The sequence below is a fragment of the Phyllobates terribilis genome, unplaced genomic scaffold, assembly GCF_046119375.1.
Source record: "Phyllobates terribilis strain yellow unplaced genomic scaffold, ASM4611937v1 Scaffold_1__5_contigs__length_1240528914, whole genome shotgun sequence".
NCBI lineage: Eukaryota > Metazoa > Chordata > Amphibia > Anura > Dendrobatidae > Phyllobates > Phyllobates terribilis.
In genome coordinates this window covers 798,667,950-798,686,978 of record NW_027362761.1, presented here as the reverse complement: position 1 = coordinate 798,686,978, position 19,029 = coordinate 798,667,950, and the positions used below count along the sequence as shown (strand labels likewise).

General features: G+C 42.8%; 1 protein-coding gene across 1 annotated transcript in view; it reads left to right on the top strand.

Moving 5' to 3' along the window:
* DNAH6 (dynein axonemal heavy chain 6) overlaps positions 1-19,029 on the top strand; it is a 493,878-nt gene that overhangs the window by 323,987 nt on the left and 150,862 nt on the right. The window contains exons 63-65 of the mRNA XM_073637077.1: positions 6,530-6,672; positions 16,348-16,538; positions 17,321-17,481. Of these exons, the coding sequence (XP_073493178.1) occupies positions 6,530-6,672; positions 16,348-16,538; positions 17,321-17,481 (495 nt within the window). The remainder of the gene's footprint in view (positions 1-6,529; positions 6,673-16,347; positions 16,539-17,320; positions 17,482-19,029) is intronic.

Genomic DNA, 19,029 nt, shown 5'->3' with positions numbered 1-19,029 from the left:
TGTATATAAATAGCTCAGATTCTCAGCCAGAAAAGTTGGATAGTGTAAGGTGAGTGGCATGCATTTTTTTTCTCAATTAGCATCTGTATGTCATCCGAGTGCTATGCGAGTGTGCTTTTTTTTTCCTTTTTCCTTACCTAGCATGCGTATGACATGCGTATGCAATACGTTTTTAACATCAGGTTTTACATACAGTAATTCTCTATGTCATTTCAATCTAGTTTTCAAACTAATAAAACAATTTTATATACAGACATAGATAGAGGATAGATATGACTCGCCCCCTGGGCCGTGGGGTACCCGGAACCGGGCTTCAGTGCGATGGGGGTAGTAGTGGCAACCCGATCCCGTGGCTCAGGGTGGTCAGACCAAATGCTGTGGCAGTCTATTTGTAGAGTTATGAATGTCCGACTACGCCACCCGTGGATTGCGGTCAGGGATGACCGCCGCTGCAAGGCAGACCGCTGAGGCTGATGTTGGTGTGCAGCACAGGGGTCGGATAACTCCCCACGGGAAGAGTGTAGCCTCAGGGCAGCATATGTGAATGCTGGGGGTGATAGTGCAGGCCGCAGTAATAAGAGTCCAGAGTCCGCTTCAAACAGTCCAGGGTCTTTATTGTAGGTATTACTACTGACCCAACAGGAGTACCGGGTAGGAATGGGCCTGGGTGTCTGAGAGCATTCGGGCGAGCCCCACTGGTCAGGGTGAGTGTGAAGGCCTACCGTTCTCTCTCTGCCCTTGCTGACTATCGCCCTTTTCGTGGTGTAATAGCCCACGTACCTGAGCTGGCCATGTACTTCGCCTGTATGGCTTGCGACTCGGGCCTTAGGTACCTTTTGCTTCTCCGTGCTGTACTGGTCCCTCTGTGTGGCGGAGCCTCCAGGCTTCTTAGGCCAAGGGACCTGAAATCCCTCGCGGGTTAGCTCTCTGCTGCTGGGCTTGCAACCCTGACAGCCTCAGACCCCAATGTCCGGTAGTGTAGTTCTCTCAGCCAGGACCGGCTCTCGTCGCCTCTGTCCCTGGCTCGTAGTCTCTCCTCTGCCTCACGGACTCCTCGGCTACAGCTGAACTGTCCCTCCTTCTCTGGGACTAGTCTCAGTCCTGAGCTAGGTCGTCCAGTTCTCTCTAACCCTGCCCTCAGTTCCAGCTTTTATAGGGGCAGCCAGCTCCCCCTACTGGCCTGGGACAGGAGGTGCTGTATGCTAATTGTCCCTGACCAGGGAACCTCCCTCCTGCTCTCAGACACAGCCTTTAATATTTGTGGCATCCAGGCCTGGGGTGACACAGATAGATAGATAGATAGATAGATAGATAGATAGATAATAGTAAGAAATATGTCTGTGAGATATATAATTAGTGCAGTGCGTGTGTAACTTACTGTACATGTATTTAGCTAATAAAGAAATAAAAGAAAAAAATGGCGTGGGGTCCCCCTTATTTTTAATACCCAGCTGAGGGAAAGCAGACATCTGGGGGTTGGTGTTATTATTCTGGGAAGAGGTCAATATCCATGAATCTTTACAGCCTATTAATAACAGTTCACAGCTGTCTGCGTAGCCTTTACTGGTTATTAAAAAGGGGGGAATCCCCAAAAAAATGGCGTGGGGTCCCCACTATTTTTAATAAACAGCAAAGGCTGAGCAGACAGCTATGGGCTGATATTAATAGGCTGGGAAGGGGCCATGGATACTGGCCCCCTCCCAGACTAATAACACTAGCCATCAGCCACCCCAGCCACCCTCTTTTACCATTACCTTTAAAAAATAAAATAATACAAAGGGTTCCGCTGTAAATCCATTCCATGTCCAGTCATGATCCCCAACTCTGCTACATCTGGATGCTGTGCTCAGCGGTGACATGAGTAATGTGACCGCTCTGCATGGTGGCTGGAACACCCTGACAGTAGCATGTGAATCCGGCTACTGCAACAAGCGCTGACTTTGGTTAGGTTATCGCAGTTCATAGCAGATGAACTGCGGTAACCTTACTGACATCATCACTCGCAGTGTGAGAAATTTATTTTTTAAAGGTAATAAATGAGTTAGGCTGTGTGCCCACTATACTTTTTTTAAACGTTTTCACAGCGGCAATTCTGCCGCAGAAACGCTTAAAAAACGCTTGGTAGAATGTCTGCTATGTTCCCCAATGATAATCCGCATGTGCTGTTCACATGCTGCGGAAATTTCCACTGCGGATTATCATTCTGGAAAAATCCGCAGCACTACCAATTATTTTACGCAATCATGGCGTTTTCGCCTCCACTGACTTGCATTGGATCGCTTAATATCCACATGACTACATGTGCACATGCGGATATTAAGCGATTCAATGTGCGGATGGTACCCGGGTCTAGAGAAGAGGAGACTCTCCTCCAGACCCGGGTACCATAGTACCTGTAAAAAAAAAACCAAAGAATTTAAAATAAAAAAACATTATACTCACCTTCTGATGGCCCGCGGTCTCAATAGCGATGCGTCCTGGCTTCCCGGCGGCTTGCGATGGTCTAAAAGGACCTTCCATGACGTCATTTAGTCATGTGACAGGTCACGTGACCGCTGACGTCATTGTTTTTGACTACAGGGTTAGTAATGGGGGTGTCTTATAGACCCCTCCCCATTACTAACCCCTGGGCTTGATCTCAGCAGACATTACACAGCTGACATCAACCCCAAAACCATTACCCCACTTGCCAATGCACCAGGGCATGCGGGAAGAGCCAAGGCTAAGCTCCAGAATTGGCGAATCTAATGGACGCGCCATTTTTGGGGCAGCTGAGGGCTGGATTTATTAGATTGGGAGGGGGCAAATATCCGTGGTCCCTTTCCAGCCTATTAATATCAGCCCACAGCTGTCTGCTTAGCCTTTGCTGTTTATTAAAAATAGGGGGGACTCCACATCATTTTTTTTGAGTCCCCCCTTTTTAATAACCAGTAAAGGCTACGCAGGCAGCTGTGAGCTGATATTAATAGACTGGGAACCTTTATGGATATTGGTCCCTTCCCAGAATAATAACACAAGCCCCCAGTTGTCTGCTTTTCCTCAGCTGTTTAATAAAAATAAAGGGGACCCCACGCCATTTTTTAAATTTAATTTTATATTGATTAGCTAAATACATGTACAGTAAACTACACATGCATTGCACTAATTATATATCTCACTGACATCTTTCTATCAATCTATTCTGTCTATATATCTATTCTATCTATTCTATTCTGACGGTTCATGCTGTGAATTTACTGTACTCAGCTGATAAAATGTCGGGTTTCCTATGAGATGAATGTGTAAAAATCGCATGGCACAGGCATGGTCCATGTGCCGTGCGATTTTTTTCTTGCACTGATTGACTTGCATTGCGGAGTCTCGGCCATTTTACGCTGCCATACACAGCATGCTGCGATTTTTTCCCTCACTCCAATTCCAAGTGAGGAAAAACTCACAGATGAACACTGCCTAATTGAATAACATTGTTGAAAGTGCAATGCAATTTTTTCTCACATTGCACTCGCCTGTATAGAAAACATCAGTGTAATGCTGTATAGAAAGCAACAGTTTAATTCTGTACAAACATATTGCTATCATGGCCACCACTGCTGGTAGACATGTCCACCCCCTTTGTATTTATTATACTTGTATATCTCTGGAGAGAAAATCCAGCTATTTCACTTCCAATCAATTTAATTGGATTTTGTACTCCTGAAAATGGAAACAAAGGGTTAGCGATAGTCAAGGAACACAATTGTCTTGAGAGTGAAGGTATTATGATTTTGTATTTTTTTAATGCTAGTGATATGTTGAAATCTTTATATCCTCCACAGAACTATGTAATTAGATGAGATTCTCATAATTATTTCTGTCTTCCTATGGGAAGAAAGAAAAAATTATTTAATCAAAAACAATGTAGAAAAAAGTCATTGTGTTGTGTTCAAAGATGGAGGTTTCAGGCACACTACTTTAATTTGAATTTAATAGAGCAATGAGTTGTCAACATTTTAGGTCTTAAAGGGGTTGGTCACTATATCTTTACTTTGACAGATCTGTTGACTGTTGAGGACATGATTTTGTGTCACTTGATAATATATAAGCCATACAGATTCTCATCCTGCACTTGTTAAAAGGAAACCTGAAAGCAAATACATGCTACCCCAACACCAGGCAGCATGTAACAGACACTGATTATGTGATTTCGGCCATGTATGTTTGACTCTGAAATGCTGTGGCAGGAAGAAGCCATCAGGGACCCGACTTTTTTACAAGTCACCCATGCCGGCTTTTAATCGCTTCACAGAATATGATGTACAGATACGTCATATATTGTGTCCCTGACTTTGATGCAAGCTTGCATGCATCTTTCCCGGCAGATGTCATGGCCATGCTGCTGTGCATAGCAGTGCTCATTAAAAATAAAACAATTAAAAAATACTAATAAAAAATACACATATTTGGTATCGCTGAGTTCGTAAAAGTCCGATCTATGAAAATATTAATTGGTAAACGGCTTAATGAAAAAAAATAAACACAACGACAGAATGACACTGTCACATGTATACCGCGATAGAGAAGATCAGAAGATCATGGTGTCTGGTCTCCCGTACTCCTGCACTGGTTAGAACTGCTTCACCATCCTACTAAACAGTGCAGGTATTCTTTGCTCTAGCATTACTAGGGTTAATCAGTTCACTTGATCTCCTGGAGCTCTCCATCCTGGATTTCCTCAGCTGTTCTGTGTTGGCCACTCCCCTCTGATATATATGCTCGCCACTGGCATTTGAAAAGTGATAGTTCATTCTGCCTGGTTTGGAGGTGGAGGAGTTGTTCGGTGATTGGAGTTGGCGGTTTTAGAGATGTTCTGTAGATTTCTGCACGAAGTTTGTTTGTGTGTTCATCCTCGTTCTTTCCTATTTGGTTTCACCTACCTTACCCTCCCCTGTGTACCACTCTGTTGTTTAATGAGTGTATTTTGTATGATTGTAGTTTTCATTTATCCCTGTCTGTCTTCCCTTGTCTGTCTGGTTAGTGTAATCCTATACACTTCACACCTTCCTAGGTGGGGGAGGGTACAGATAAGGGTAAGACAGGGAGTACAGCAAGGCACATGACCCCGCGTCTTCACTTTCAGGAGCAATCCAGGAGACAGGGATACACTAGGTGCCCCCCTTGCTTGAGGGATAGGGAAGGAGCCCCTTCACTCAGGATATCCTGCAACAGTACTGCGACAGACTTTTGTTTTGCCACCACAACATTGCAATAAAATGCAATAAGAGGCAATAAAAACATCATATCTACCCCAAAATGGTTTAGGCTGCTGCCTTGCTCTCATTCTGATTGGCTGCTATCACAGGATCACCAAGAAGTCCATGCACAGGGAAAAACTTGTATTATCAAAGAGGGAGAATGATTATTGAGTACAGATTACTAAACCACGAGTGAGAAAATAGACTATTATCTAGCTATTGCTTCACAAATATACTGAGAAAAATTAGGCAAATGAGCCTTGGTAATTAACAGCCTAAAGTGTATCATAAAAGTGTAGCTAACTGTAAAAACAAACAAAAAAAAAACCCAAAAGACAATCTTTCACTAGGCAGCTTTAGCTGTGTACTTATATGTAGTGCACAGAATTGATCAATGTTATATTCAGATTTAGGGTCTTTTGCCTCCCTCTGTCACTTTCTGTAAATGTACATTTTTCTCGTTATAACTGTTCTGAGTGCTCCCTCTCCATCTGGCCCTTTTGTTGTTTCACTGAAACTGAGTAAAATACTGCAGCTGCATCCCCGCCCTCCCTGTGTTTTATTTGTGTAATACTAAGGTAGCATACGGTTTATTTCATAGAACTAGGAACTTGAAGCATCTACACAGTTCAATATATATTTATATTTATTTACTTGCATTTGTGGGCAGATCCAGTGTTTTCATACTGTAGAACTATAGTGACAACCAAAGTTAGAAAATGGGTGGCGGAGATCGATTATAGATTCCAGCTGCCAACTCACATTTTCCAGGCAAGACTTATGTTGTCTATTTCTAATATGAACATGATTTGAGTACCTGCAAGGGACTATGGTCCTGATTTTGTGCGCTATTCTAAATAAGGGGTGTGCCGGAATAAGATGCGCTAAATTTCATTAAGAGGCGCACGCCGCTTAAAGATTTAAGTGCATCTTAACAGTGGTCTTTTCCTCACCTGAAATGTTATTCCAGTCTGGACTAGAGTAACATTCCTGGTGTAGTCATGCCTGCCCCATCCCAGCTCTGCCCATTGTGTTGTTGCTACCTGAAACTTTTCAAAGTATTTTACTCCAGTTTTCTTTCATAAAGACTTTGATGAATCAGAGGCTTTGTGTTTCTCCTCTATAGTGTTTTCTAATTTAACTTGTCTTAAGTGAGACAAAACAAAGCTGATATTACACTCATGGGTATCATGGGTTAAGCTGAATTTACACGTGCCAACCGCAGTCATTAAGTGATCGCCAATCGACTATATAATACATAGTCTTTGTATTTTATTTTTTTGTTCTTGATTTCACAGGGACTCTTGAAGTTCTGATTAACCCCAGTACTTGGAATGGCTATAAATTACAAGCATCTACTAATGAAACACACGGGATATGGGATGAGAAGCTCAATTTATTTCAGAAGTTAATTCTTGTTAAAAGTGTGATGGAAGAGAAGGTAAGTGTATATTGATCGTAGACTAAAATGAGAAAATCAGACCTAAAGGAAAAAAGTTATTCTGTAATGTATGTGGTAATCAGTGGGAAAGCCTAGTAATGGTCAGTAGTATATGTGAACCTATAACTTTTTTAAACTCTGTATAAACTGAAACGCTGTATGCTGCCATATGCAATCAGCGGCTCGCTTTGCTATGTTCTAACTCTGTAGATATATATGGGCACTGTATAATGGCTTTGGAGCCTGCACTTAGCAATAATACAATATGTAGTGTATGATATGTGACTTTCATAGTTTGATGCACTGTTCTTCTGCATTATTATGCCAAGTCCTTGTATATCCCTACAATTGCTGTCATCCATTATACTTTATTGGTTAAGAAACTAATCTTCTTTCTCAGCTGAAATATGCACGTTGTTTGCACTGCTGTAATGAAATAAATTCTACTACTGCACTTCATGCCATTTGTTTGTGTAACAATCCTTGCTTTAATTACCAGTTAATTGCCAGGCTCAGGATTAAAGAATTGGAAACATTTGTTTACTTAAGCAAACAAATGAAGGAACGTCTTAGCATATTTTATACCCAGACTAGAAAGCTTAACTTCTACAAACAGTGTTTAATATTTATACAATAGTGAACTATTTCATTTTCTTAATTGCCCTTGTGCTTTTCTACAAGGAAATACAATCAGTTTTTTATGTACAAATAGAAATATGGATTCCAGCTGAAGTTCATTCTAACTGCTTCAACAACTTTATATTTTAACAAGTTTGTGTAAAAAGGCCCAATTTATCAAAGCTTTTATGGCAGTATTCTGTCTTAAAAACCTTTGAAAAGTTGCAAAATTTTGTCGCAACTCAAGGCTGTGCTAGAATTTTGCCAAATTTGGCGTTCTCACACCATTGTTGCCTAACTCTGACAAAGTGTATGGAGCTCAGGTGGGACATAGGGGTGGCGTTCACTGCACAAAACTTACTCCAGCAGGGATTGGAGTAGGATTTGTGACACGGAGCACACCACTTGCCTGACTCTTCTGATTAATTAGAATATGTGCGCCTTGTAATAAGTCAGGGGCAACAACTATCTTTTGAATCTGAGTCATTTCTCAGGGACAAGCCATGAGTCGGGATAGTCAAGGAGTCAAAAGCGTAGTCAGGTAATGGTCCAAGGTCAAAATACCAGGAAGATAGCAGATCAAAACAAAGGGGTTAAACAGACGGATGGTCAGGATGAGGTCCAAGGTCAGGCAACGAAAGATCCTCAAGTAAAAAACTAGGCACAGAGAAAACCAACCGCACTTAGCTGAAGCTCCATCTGGTAGAGATCTGGGACTAACAGTCCAGCTAAGTACCCAGACAATCACCCGGGACAATGAACAACTGGAGACAGCCAGCAACTCCGAGTCTCAGATTGGATGGTCGAGCTGTCAATCAAGACGCTGACAGCTCAGCACGCCCCTGCACCAGACTGGACTCTGAGCTGTCAATCAAAGTACTGACAGCTTCAGCTCGCCCCTGTACCAGATTGGACGGCTGAGCCGTCAATAACTTCATCGCAGACACACTGCGAGGAGGAATCATGGCATATTGCTTTCAGATATGTAATTTCTTAAAATGAAAAGATATATTTCTTTTAAATCACCACTCCAGCATTTTTGTTTTCTTCCAGTGCTGGAGTGGTGTTTCAAATCTAAGGTCCCTGCCCCTACACTCATACTTACCCGCTGGCATCATCACCCTTTATCGGCGCTGCACCAGACCCACAGCGCAATCTTGTGACTTGAACTTCTGAGTTGTCGGAAGTCAGAGGTAACAGTCACAAGCTCTCAACGCAAGTCTGAGAGAACCAGAACAAGGACCAATCTGGCAAGTCATAAACTGCTGGAGTTGGACGGGAGTGGCAGCGATAGAAGGTGAAAACAACGGCGGGTAAGTATGAGAGTAGGGGTAGTGACCTTAGATTTGAAGCACCATTCCAGCGCTGAAAAAAAACAAAATGCTGGGGTGGTGCATTAATGATGACGATGAATCCTTTTATTTTGCATTTGAAGGCTTACTTTGTTTAATATTTTACATAAAATCACTTAATTTTCTTAATGTCCTGCATTATTAGGTAAACTTGGATAAACGTTAATTACAAATGATATACATGTGATACTGAGTAACATACATTTAATACTGAGTAACAATGAAAATACTTGATCTCTCTTGTATATGGACATACATGGAAGATATGGCAAAAAGTATACCATGACCCCTAACATTAATTGATACATGTTCCCTATTCCAGATAAATGGGACCCAACACTTCACCTGCTGCTCTACTTACCATTTTTAACTCCTTCCCGACCTTGGACGTAGTCGTGGTGATCACATTAAGGTACCTGCTGATTCTCACAGCAGGGCACCTGGGCTCTTCATCATGGGGGGTTTCACCCCCCCCACCCCCCGCAACTACGATTGCTGTGTTTGGCTGTTCAATTCTGAACGGCCAATCAGTTTATGAAGGGAAGGACTCCTGAATTCCCACCTGTGGGGGATTTGGTGGACCCACTGCTGGATCAAGGTTATCACCTCTACGTAGATAACTTTTATACGAGCATCCCACTCTTCAAGTCCCTCTATGTGCGAGCTACCGCAGCCTGCAAAAATCAGAGAGGCCTCCCTAAGATGCTAATTGGGCAGCTGCTCAGAAAGGATGAGAACAGAGCCCAATGTTGCAACAACGTGCTGGTGATCAAGTACAAGGACAAGAGGAATGTCCTTTTCTTGACAACCATACATGGTGATGGCAGCACCCCCACCACTGTACGAGGTACCTCTACACAGGTCCACAAACCAAACTGTGTACTGGGGTACAACAAGAACATGGGGGGAGTTGATCTTTGATCAAATCCACCTGCCATACAGTGCTATGAGAAAAGCCAGGGTGTGATACAAGAAGCTGAGCACGCACATCGTACAGAAGGCAATGTACAATGCTCTTGTGCTTTCACGATGTGCAGGCCAGACTGGTACGTTGCACCTTGAGTTCCAGGAGGCAGTGATTAAGGCCCTAATATTTGACAGTCAGGATGGAGTGGGCCCCATTACTTTCTGAACTGAAGGTGCTCCTATCGTACCAGGCCAACTTTTTCCCGGTGAGGTGCATCAAACCTCAAAGAAAGAAAGGTTGCAAAAGAGGTGCCGAGTGTGTTACAGAAGGGGGATATGCAAGGACACCCTTTGGCAATGTGACACCTGCCCCGACAAACCTGGCCTGTATATAAAAGAATGCTTCAAACTGTACCACTCATCCATGGATTACTAGATTCATTTCTGACTTACACAACTCATGCATGCCAACCTGACGTACACTACACAACTCACGCATGCCAACCTGATGCAATCTACACAATTTACGTATGCCACCACATTATAAAATTTATATACCAGGAAAACACTATATGACTTCCAATATAGGATCACTTGTGGGGGGTTTCTACTGTTTAGGCAAATCAGGGTCTCTCCAAACGCGACATGATGCCCTCAGACCATTCCATCAAAGTCTGCATTCCAAAACGTCACTCCTTCCCTTCCGAGCCCTGCGGTGCGCCCAAACAATAGTTTTCTCCCACGTATGGGGTATCAGCGTACTCAGGAGAAATGCACAACAGATTTTGCGGTCCATTTTCTTTTGTTACCCTTGTGAAAATTCAAAAAATTGGGGATAAAAGAACATTTTTGTGGAAAAATTTGATTTTTTTTATTTTCACGACTCAAGGTTATAAATTTCAGGGAAGCACCTGGATTTCAAGGTGCTCACCACACATCTAGATAAGTTCCTAGGGGAGTCTAGTTTCCAAAATGGGGTTTACTGTTTAGGCACATCAGGGGCTCTCCAAAAGCGACATGGCATCCTCTCTCGAATCCAGCGAATTTTGCATTCAAAAAGTCAAACTGTGCTCCTTCCCTTCCGAGCCTTGCCGTGTGCCCAAACAGTAGATTTCCCCCACATATGGGGTATCGGTGTACTCAGGAAAAATTGCACAATAATGGGGTCCATTTTGTGTAACATAATTCCCTGGGTTAAGAGCATAAAAATTAAAAATTTTAAAATTGCAAAATTTGCCACATTTTTGCCAAATTTCCAATTTTTTCACAAATAAACGCAAGTCATATCGAACAAATTTTACCACTATCATGAAGCAAATTATGTCACAAAAAAACAGTGTCATAATCAGTGGGATCCATTAAAGCGTTCCAGAGTTATTACAGGTAAAGTGACACTGGTCAGAATTGTAACATTTGGCCTGGTCATGAAGGTAAAAACAGGCTTGGGAGTAAAGGGGTTAAGGCACCTATACACTTTCAATAGCTTGTTTGGCCAATGGCTATTAGACCGACTCACTCAGTTTGGCCAAGCGTGTACAGTACAGACCAAAAGTTTGGACACACCTTCTCATTTAAAGATTTTTCTGTATTTTCATGACTTTGAAAATTGTACATTCACACTGAAGGCATCAAAACTATGAATTAACACATGTGGAATTATATACTTAACAAAAAAGTGTGAAACAACTGAAAATATGTCTTATATTCTAGGTTCTTCAAAGTAGCCACCTTTTGCTTTGATGACTGCTTTGCACACTCTTGGCATTCTCTTGTTGAGCTTCAAGAGGTAGTCACCGGAAATGGTTCTCACTTCACAGGTGTGCCCTGTCAGGTTTAGTAAGTGGGATTTCTTGGCTTATAAATGGGATGGGACCATCAGTTGTGCTGTGCAGAAGTCTGGTGGATACACAGCTGATAGTCCTACTGAATAGACTGTTAGAATTTGTATTATGGCAAGAAAAAAGCAGCTAAGTAAAGAAAAACGAGTGGCCATCATTACTTTAAGAAATGAAGGTCAGTCAGTTCGAAAAATTGGGAAAACTTTGAAAGTGTCCCCAAGTGCAGCTGCAAAAGCCATCAAGCGCTACCAAGAAACTGGCTCACATGAGGACCGCCCCAGGAAAGGAAGACCAAGAGTCACCTCTAATTCTAAGGATACCAGCAGCTCAGATTAGAGACCAGGTCAATGCCACACAGAGTTCTAGCAGCAGACACATCTCTTCAACAACTGTTAAGAGGAGACTTTGTGCAGCAGGCCTTCATGGTAAAATAGCTGCTAGGAAACCACTGCTAAGGACAGGCAGCAAGCAGAAGAGACTTGTTTGGGCTAAAGAACACAAGGAATGGACATTAAACCAGTTGAAATCTGTGCTTTGGTCTGATGATTCCAAATTTTAGATCTTTGGTTCCAACCACCGTGTCTTTGTGCGATGCAGAAAAGGTGAACGGATGGACTCTACATGCCTTGTTCCCACCGTGAAGCTTGGAGGAGGAGGTGTGATGGTGTGGGGGTGCTATGCTGGTGACACTGTTGGGGATTTATTCAAAATTGAAGGCATACTGAAACAGCATGGCTACCACAGCATCTTGCAGTGGCATGCTATTCCATCCGGTTTGCGTTTAGTTGGACCATCATTTATTTTTCCACAGGACAATTATTATTATTATTATTATTATTAATTTATATAGCGCCATTGATTCCATGGCGCTGTACGTAAGGGGGTTACATACAAAATAAGAATATCACTACAGTAAACAAAGTAACAATGATAGACTGGTACGGAGGGAAGAGGACCCTGCCCTTGCGGGCTTACATTCTACGGGAATAGGCAGGAGACAGTAGGTTGGTGGGTTGCAGTAGTAGTAGCTTCGGCATTGTTGAGGAGGCAGCGGGGTCATTGCAGGCTGTAAGCTTTCTTGAAGAGATGGGTTTTCAGGTTCCGTCTGAAGGATCCGGATGTGGTGGATAATCGGACGTGTTGAGGCACAGAATTCCATAGGATGGGGGATATTCGGGAGAAATCTTGGAGGCAATTGCGTGAGGAACGGATAAGTGTGGAGGAGAGAAGGAGGTCGTGGGAGGACCGGAGGTTACGTGAGGGAATATATCGGGAGATTAGTTCAGAGATGTACGGAGGAGAGAGGTTATGGATGGCTTTGTAGGTCAGTGTTAGTAGTTTGAACTGGATGCGCTGGGCAATTGAGAGCCAGTGAAGAGATTTGCAAAGGGGCTTAGCAGAGGAGTAGCGAGGCGAGAGATGAACGAGTCATGCAGCAGAGTTGAGGATGGACTGGAGGGGTGCGAGAGTGTTAGCAGGGAGGCCACAGAGGAGGATGTTGCAATAGTCGAGGCGGGAGATGATGAGGGCATGCACAAGCAGTTTAGTAGAGTTAGGGTTGAGGAAAGGACGGATTCTGGAAATGTTTTTGAGCTGGAGGCGACAGGAGGTGGCGAGAGCTTGGAAGTGGGGTTTGAAGGACAGGGCAGAGTCAAGGGTTACTCCGAGGCAGCGGATTGTCGGTACAGCGGAAAGAGTGATGTCGTTTATTGTGATAGATAGATCAGGTGGGGAAGTTATGCGAGATGGGGGAAAGATAATGAGTTCAGTTTTGTCCACATTGAGCTTGAGGTAGCGGGAGGAGAAGAAGGAGGATATGGCTGCTAGACATGCTGGGATTCTGGACAGCAGAGAGGTGACGTCTGGGCCAGAGAGGTAGATCTGGGTGTCATCAGCGTACAGATGGTACTGGAAGCCATAGGATTTTATGAGCTGTCCCAGGCCAAGGGTATAGATTGAGAAGAGTAGGGGTCCTAGGACAGAGCCTTGAGGGACTCCAACAGAGAGGGGGATGGGTGAGGAGGTAGCATGGGAGTGGGAGACGCTAAATGTGCGGTTAGAAAGGTATGAGGAGATCCAGCATAGGGCAAGGTCTTTGACGCCAAAGGAAGAGAGGATCTGCAGTAGGAGGCAGTGGTCAACTGTATCGAAAGCAGAAGACAGGTCAAGTAGAAGGAGTACAGAGAATTGTCTGTTAGCTTTGGCTGTAAGTAGGTCATTGGTGATTTTGGTAAGGGCAGTTTCGGTGGAATGGTGGGGGCGGAAGCCGGATTGTCGGTTGTCAAAGAGAGAGTTAGATGAAAAGTGGGAGGAAAGTTGAGCGTGAACATGTTGCTCAAGGAGTTTGGAGGCAAATAGGAGCAGCGATATGGGGCGATAGCTGGACAGGGCGGTTGGGTCGAGGGATGGCTTTTTGAGGATGGGTGTGATTGTGGCATGTTTGAAGGCAGCAGGGAAAGTACCAGAGGATAGTGATAGGTTGAAGAGATGGGTTAAGGATGGGACGAGTGTGGGGGTGATGTTAGGGAGGAGGTGGGATGGGATGGGGTCGAGTGCACATGTGGTGAGGTGTGATTTGGAGAGGAGACGAGTAAGTTCTCTTTCCGTGATGTTGGGAAGGGAGGTTATAGGGGTGGGGAAGTGGTGTGGAAGACAGAGGGGTTGTTGTGGTCGGACAGTAAAGACTTGCCGTGTTTGGTCAATCTTGTTGTCTTGTTGGACAATGACCCCAAACACACCTCCAGGCTGTGTAAGGGCTGTTTGACCAAGAAGGAGAGTGATGGGGTGCTACGCCAGATGACCTGGCCTCCATAGTCACCAGACCTGAACCCAATCAAGATGGTTTGGGGTTAGCTGGACCACAGAGTGAAGGCAAAAGGGCCAACAAGTGGAAAGCATCTCTGGGAACTCCTTCAAGATTGTTGGAAGACCATTTCCGGTGACTAGCAGTCATCAAAGCAAAAGGTGGCTACTTTGAAGAACCTAGAATATAAGACATATTTTCAGTTGTTTCACACTTTTTTGTTAATTATGTAATTCCACATGTGTTAATTCATAGTTTTGATGCCTTCAGTGTGAATGTACAATTTTCACAGTCATGAAAATACAGAAAAATCTTTAAATGAGAAGGTGTGTCCAAACTTTTGGTCTGTACTGTATATTTCTTCAATAAGGAAAGTGGGAAAAACCACTACTAGACACTTCAACATTAAATTTCAACCTGCCTGATCCTTCTGGATGCCACTATCAACTGTCGAGGAGAGAGGGGAGGCAACTATACACATAAGGTATTTGTCAGCATTGCCAAAATCAGTGCGTTCAACTGCCTTGCATTAATATGCATGATGGCCTTTAGCAAATAGAATTGGTGAAAGCCGCTAGGACTTTTGGTTCAAAAGGATAGCTGTGTTCAAGCTAGCTCATTTCCCCTATTGGAGGAAAGGGAAAACGTGCATCTTCCCCTCTCCTTCATTCTACTGCGCAGGCTCTATCTTACACCCTGGTTATACTGATATTGGGCTATTACATGTGTTTAAAGTTCATTAAAATTCAGAGCTGCATTCAAACTTCTGTTGTACCGGGTTAGTCAGTCAACTTTGCATTGACTGGAACAACTCTAACACCTTAGTTGTGCTACCATTATACTATTGGGGCATTTGTCCTCTGCAGATTACTTTGTACCTTCCCTTGTGTAAAGCATACTTATAAACTGTAATATGGTTAAGGTGTGCAAAGTGAGGCGTTAAAAAAGTTAACAAATAGTATTGCCCCCTTCTTTCCCCACCCCCAGAAATGTGCAGTTGGATTTCAATGTTCTGTGTAATAATAGAGCCTTCCCGTGTTATACACAAGAAGTCTTTCAAAAGATCTGAGTTTTCAATGTGCTCAGGATATTTGCCAACTCTCCTGAGAGTACAGGAGGTTTCCTCTTTTTCTGGGAGCCTCTCGGATGCTCCAGGAGAGAGAACAAGTATGGTACAAAGACGCCAATTTCCAGAAGATAAATCTCCTCCAATGTGTTCACAGTTCTTAATGGGTATCCAAACTGTCACCACAGTTGATAACTTGTTGATCACTGGGGGTCCAAACTGCTGCGACCCACACCAGTCCTATGAATGAGCCTCTGAAGGTGCCCTCTTTGAATGAAGTAGAACACTCGGCTATCTCCAGCAGAGCCATAGACAATGAATAGAGCAGTTGAGTACCTATGTGGCTATTACTCCATTAAAACAAGGTACTTAGAGGGAATCTGTCAGCAGGTTTTTTGCCACCTAATCAGAGAGCAGTATAATATACAGGCGTAGACCCTGATTCCAGTGATGTGTCACTTAGTGAGCTGCTTGCTCTAATTTTGATAAAATCATTGGTTTATATGCAGAAGATTATCACTAGGGGACTAGTAAACCTGCAGCCATGTAGTCTTCCAAATTCATAAGTTCTTTATAACCCCGCCCCCACCACTGATTGGCAACTTTCTTCTTATGCACAGTGTGCTCCGAAATCTGTCAATCAGTGATGTGGACAGGGTTATACAGAGCTCAGCATTCAGAGAACTGATAGATCTACAGCAGATAAACAAGTAAATTTATAAAAAATACAACATGCAGCCCAGTAAGTGATATGTCGCTGGAATCAGAGTCTCTACCCCTACATCATGCTGCTATCAGATGGGGTAGTATAAACTTTGTGATAGACTAAGAGCCCTGTTTTGGAATTTCTGGGAGTCCCAGTCTTAGGACCCATAGTGATCAGCTAAGTATCACTTTTATTGTAAATAGCTAATAATTTGCTAAGTTGGAACAATCCCTTTAAGTTACAGCATTTTCTATGGCAATATATTCACTGATCTCCATATCATATATCAGCATTGAGTATATTGATTTCCTATGTATCATTGCTAAGTACTCCATTAAATTACTAAGGCTTTTCTTTAATTTTGTTTAATTGAATCTTCATTCTAGGTCGTCTTTGCTATCACAGAGTTTGTGATTAATAATTTGGGGAAGAAATTCATCGAGAACCCTCCTGTTGATCTTTCTACCCTTTACCCAGACATGTCACCATCTACTCCATTAATCTTTATATTAAGCACTGGATCAGATCCGATGGGAGCATTTCAACGATTTGCTAAAGAAAAGGGATACTTGGAACGGTAAACCACATATCACAATGTTGTATGACTGTTTACTAAATTCTAGTAATAACTATGAATTATTTATAAGGAGCCTGTCACTATGTTAGGTCACTTTAGAATAGGGGTTTTCTTAAAGGGGTTTTCCAAGTTTGCCACGAAAGTCTGCAGTCACTCTTTAATAGCACTATATATGCACAGCCTCGCTCAATTCACTTGTATTGAGCGAGGCTGCGCACGACTAGTCGGAGTGTGGCTGTGAGTATGCATATAGCATACTTGCGGAAACATGACTGTCTGCTCTCAGTGGCGGCGGCACTGGAGTCACATAGCGTGACTGCAGACTTTTGTGACAAACCTGGACCACTGCTTGAATGTGTGAATTAAATAGTATGCACTATGTGGCTTTTTCCCTAAAGGTGCTTGTGACTCTTTAGAAATAAGAAGAGTCCTGGGTTTTTTCACACAATTGTATTTTACATTAGCAGTCCATATTTTAGGTGTAGGCAGCGTAGGCTACTGCGTCTGAGTGTCCCCCCACTGTAGGCGTACACTCCCCAAAAAAGTGCACGTTCACTCTGCCGTCACCATTGCAGGCTATGGCCCCCATCAGCGCATACGTCCAGACCCCTTTTTGCGGGGGATTTTGGATATATACCGCAACGGGGACACAGAACGCAATGTGAAAGGACGCTAATACAGAGCTAATGTTAATCTACTGAGCTATTCACATGGGTTGTACAGAACACACAACCACATACTGTACAAGTGTCAATGATTTGTGGTTTTTCAATTGTTTCTAGGGTGCAGTCGATTTCTCTTGGACAAGGACAGGGGCCAATTGCAGAAAGAATGATAAAAGATGCTATGAAGAGTGGAAACTGGGTGTTTCTACAAAATTGCCACCTAGCTGTGTCATGGATGTTGCCCATGGAAGAACTGATAAAAACCTTTACAGAACCAAGTATGTTATATTGAATTCATCACAAAGTTCATTGTAATTAAAGAAGTAGCGTATGTGACTGGTTGACTAAAATTGCCAATATTAGAGACATTTTTATTCATTGACCAGAAACAGAGGGATTTCAATAGTGGCTCCGTATAGAAGCCTATCAGGAGATGCCAGTTTTACTTTATGCGATATTTAATTTACCACTTTTTCAATTTTGCAACATTGAAATTGCAGCACTGAGAAAGAAAAATGATGGAAGTTATGGAAATCACAGAATTGATAGACATGCTACTGATATGCATATGATGGAAAAAAATGGAAACAATACTGAATAAATCGAGATCTTTCAAAAATTTTGAGTATCACCGCCACACGCAGAAATACACGCACTCGCATACCTCAACATGCTATCATTAAGGTTATCAATGTTTGTCTAAGGAATGCCCTGCCATGCTAAATGCACTTGAGCACTCAAATCATCAGAGCCACTGCTGACAGCTACCATTGCAATTTCCGATCAATGACGTCCCAGATGTGCTCGATGGGAGACAAGTCCAGAGATGCTCAAGGCCATGGTAGTAGATTTAGGTGAAACAAGCTGCTCACAGTAGCACTAACAACATTTACCCTGGCTTTTTATGTTGAAAAATGAAACATTCTTCAGACAATTATTAATAACCTAATTGATAACAATAATAATAATAATAATATTGTTATCAATTTATAATCACCTATATGTACAGATGTGTCTGCTTTTAAAGGGAACATGTTATCAAAAAATTACCTTTTGTATAAAAGTCTTTCATGTGAAATCTTTGATTATGTTACATATAACCAGGTCACACATGCAACGTTTTCCGGTAATATGAAGACCAGCAGTTTATTACACATCATAAACTGCTCATAACATAGTCCATCTCAGTGACTTGCAGGAATGTTACACTTGTAATATCCTAGAGCCTTTTCAGTGGCAGCTATGCCCGCTTGGCTTCAAATACAGACTTCAGCAAGGTAACACAACAATGTCCTTATAAAGCACCGTTTTTACCTTTGCCGGGTCTTAGCTGCCTCTATCAGCTCTGTTCTGCCACAGCTGTGGTTTAAGGCTCCCCAGATGTGGTCTCCAGGCCAAAACTCTTCTTTCCATGCTATTGAACTCAATTCACCTCACTTTCTGAGCTCAGTGAGGGGACTCCCAGCCCTGATGCAATGTCCTTCTGTTTGATTCACTGCCTCCTGTTCTACAGGCAGTGAAGTCTGAACCTAGAATTCCCTTCACTCAAACAAGTGTGTTTTTTTTAATTAAAGAACAATATAAATACAATTAACACTATTTATACATTAAACAGTCACAAAAAATACACACCAGTACTTCAGAAATTATTAATTCTGTTTCAATGGAACTCCTGATTCTGTCCATGATCCTGGTATATTGCCTTTTCATTTCTGTTCAGGCTGCTATGTGTGAGCTCAGCAGATCCGCACCCTATTGAACTCATTTGAACTTATCAGTGAAGGAAACTCCATCTCAGAGAGTCCTTCTGTTGCAGCGATCGGCTC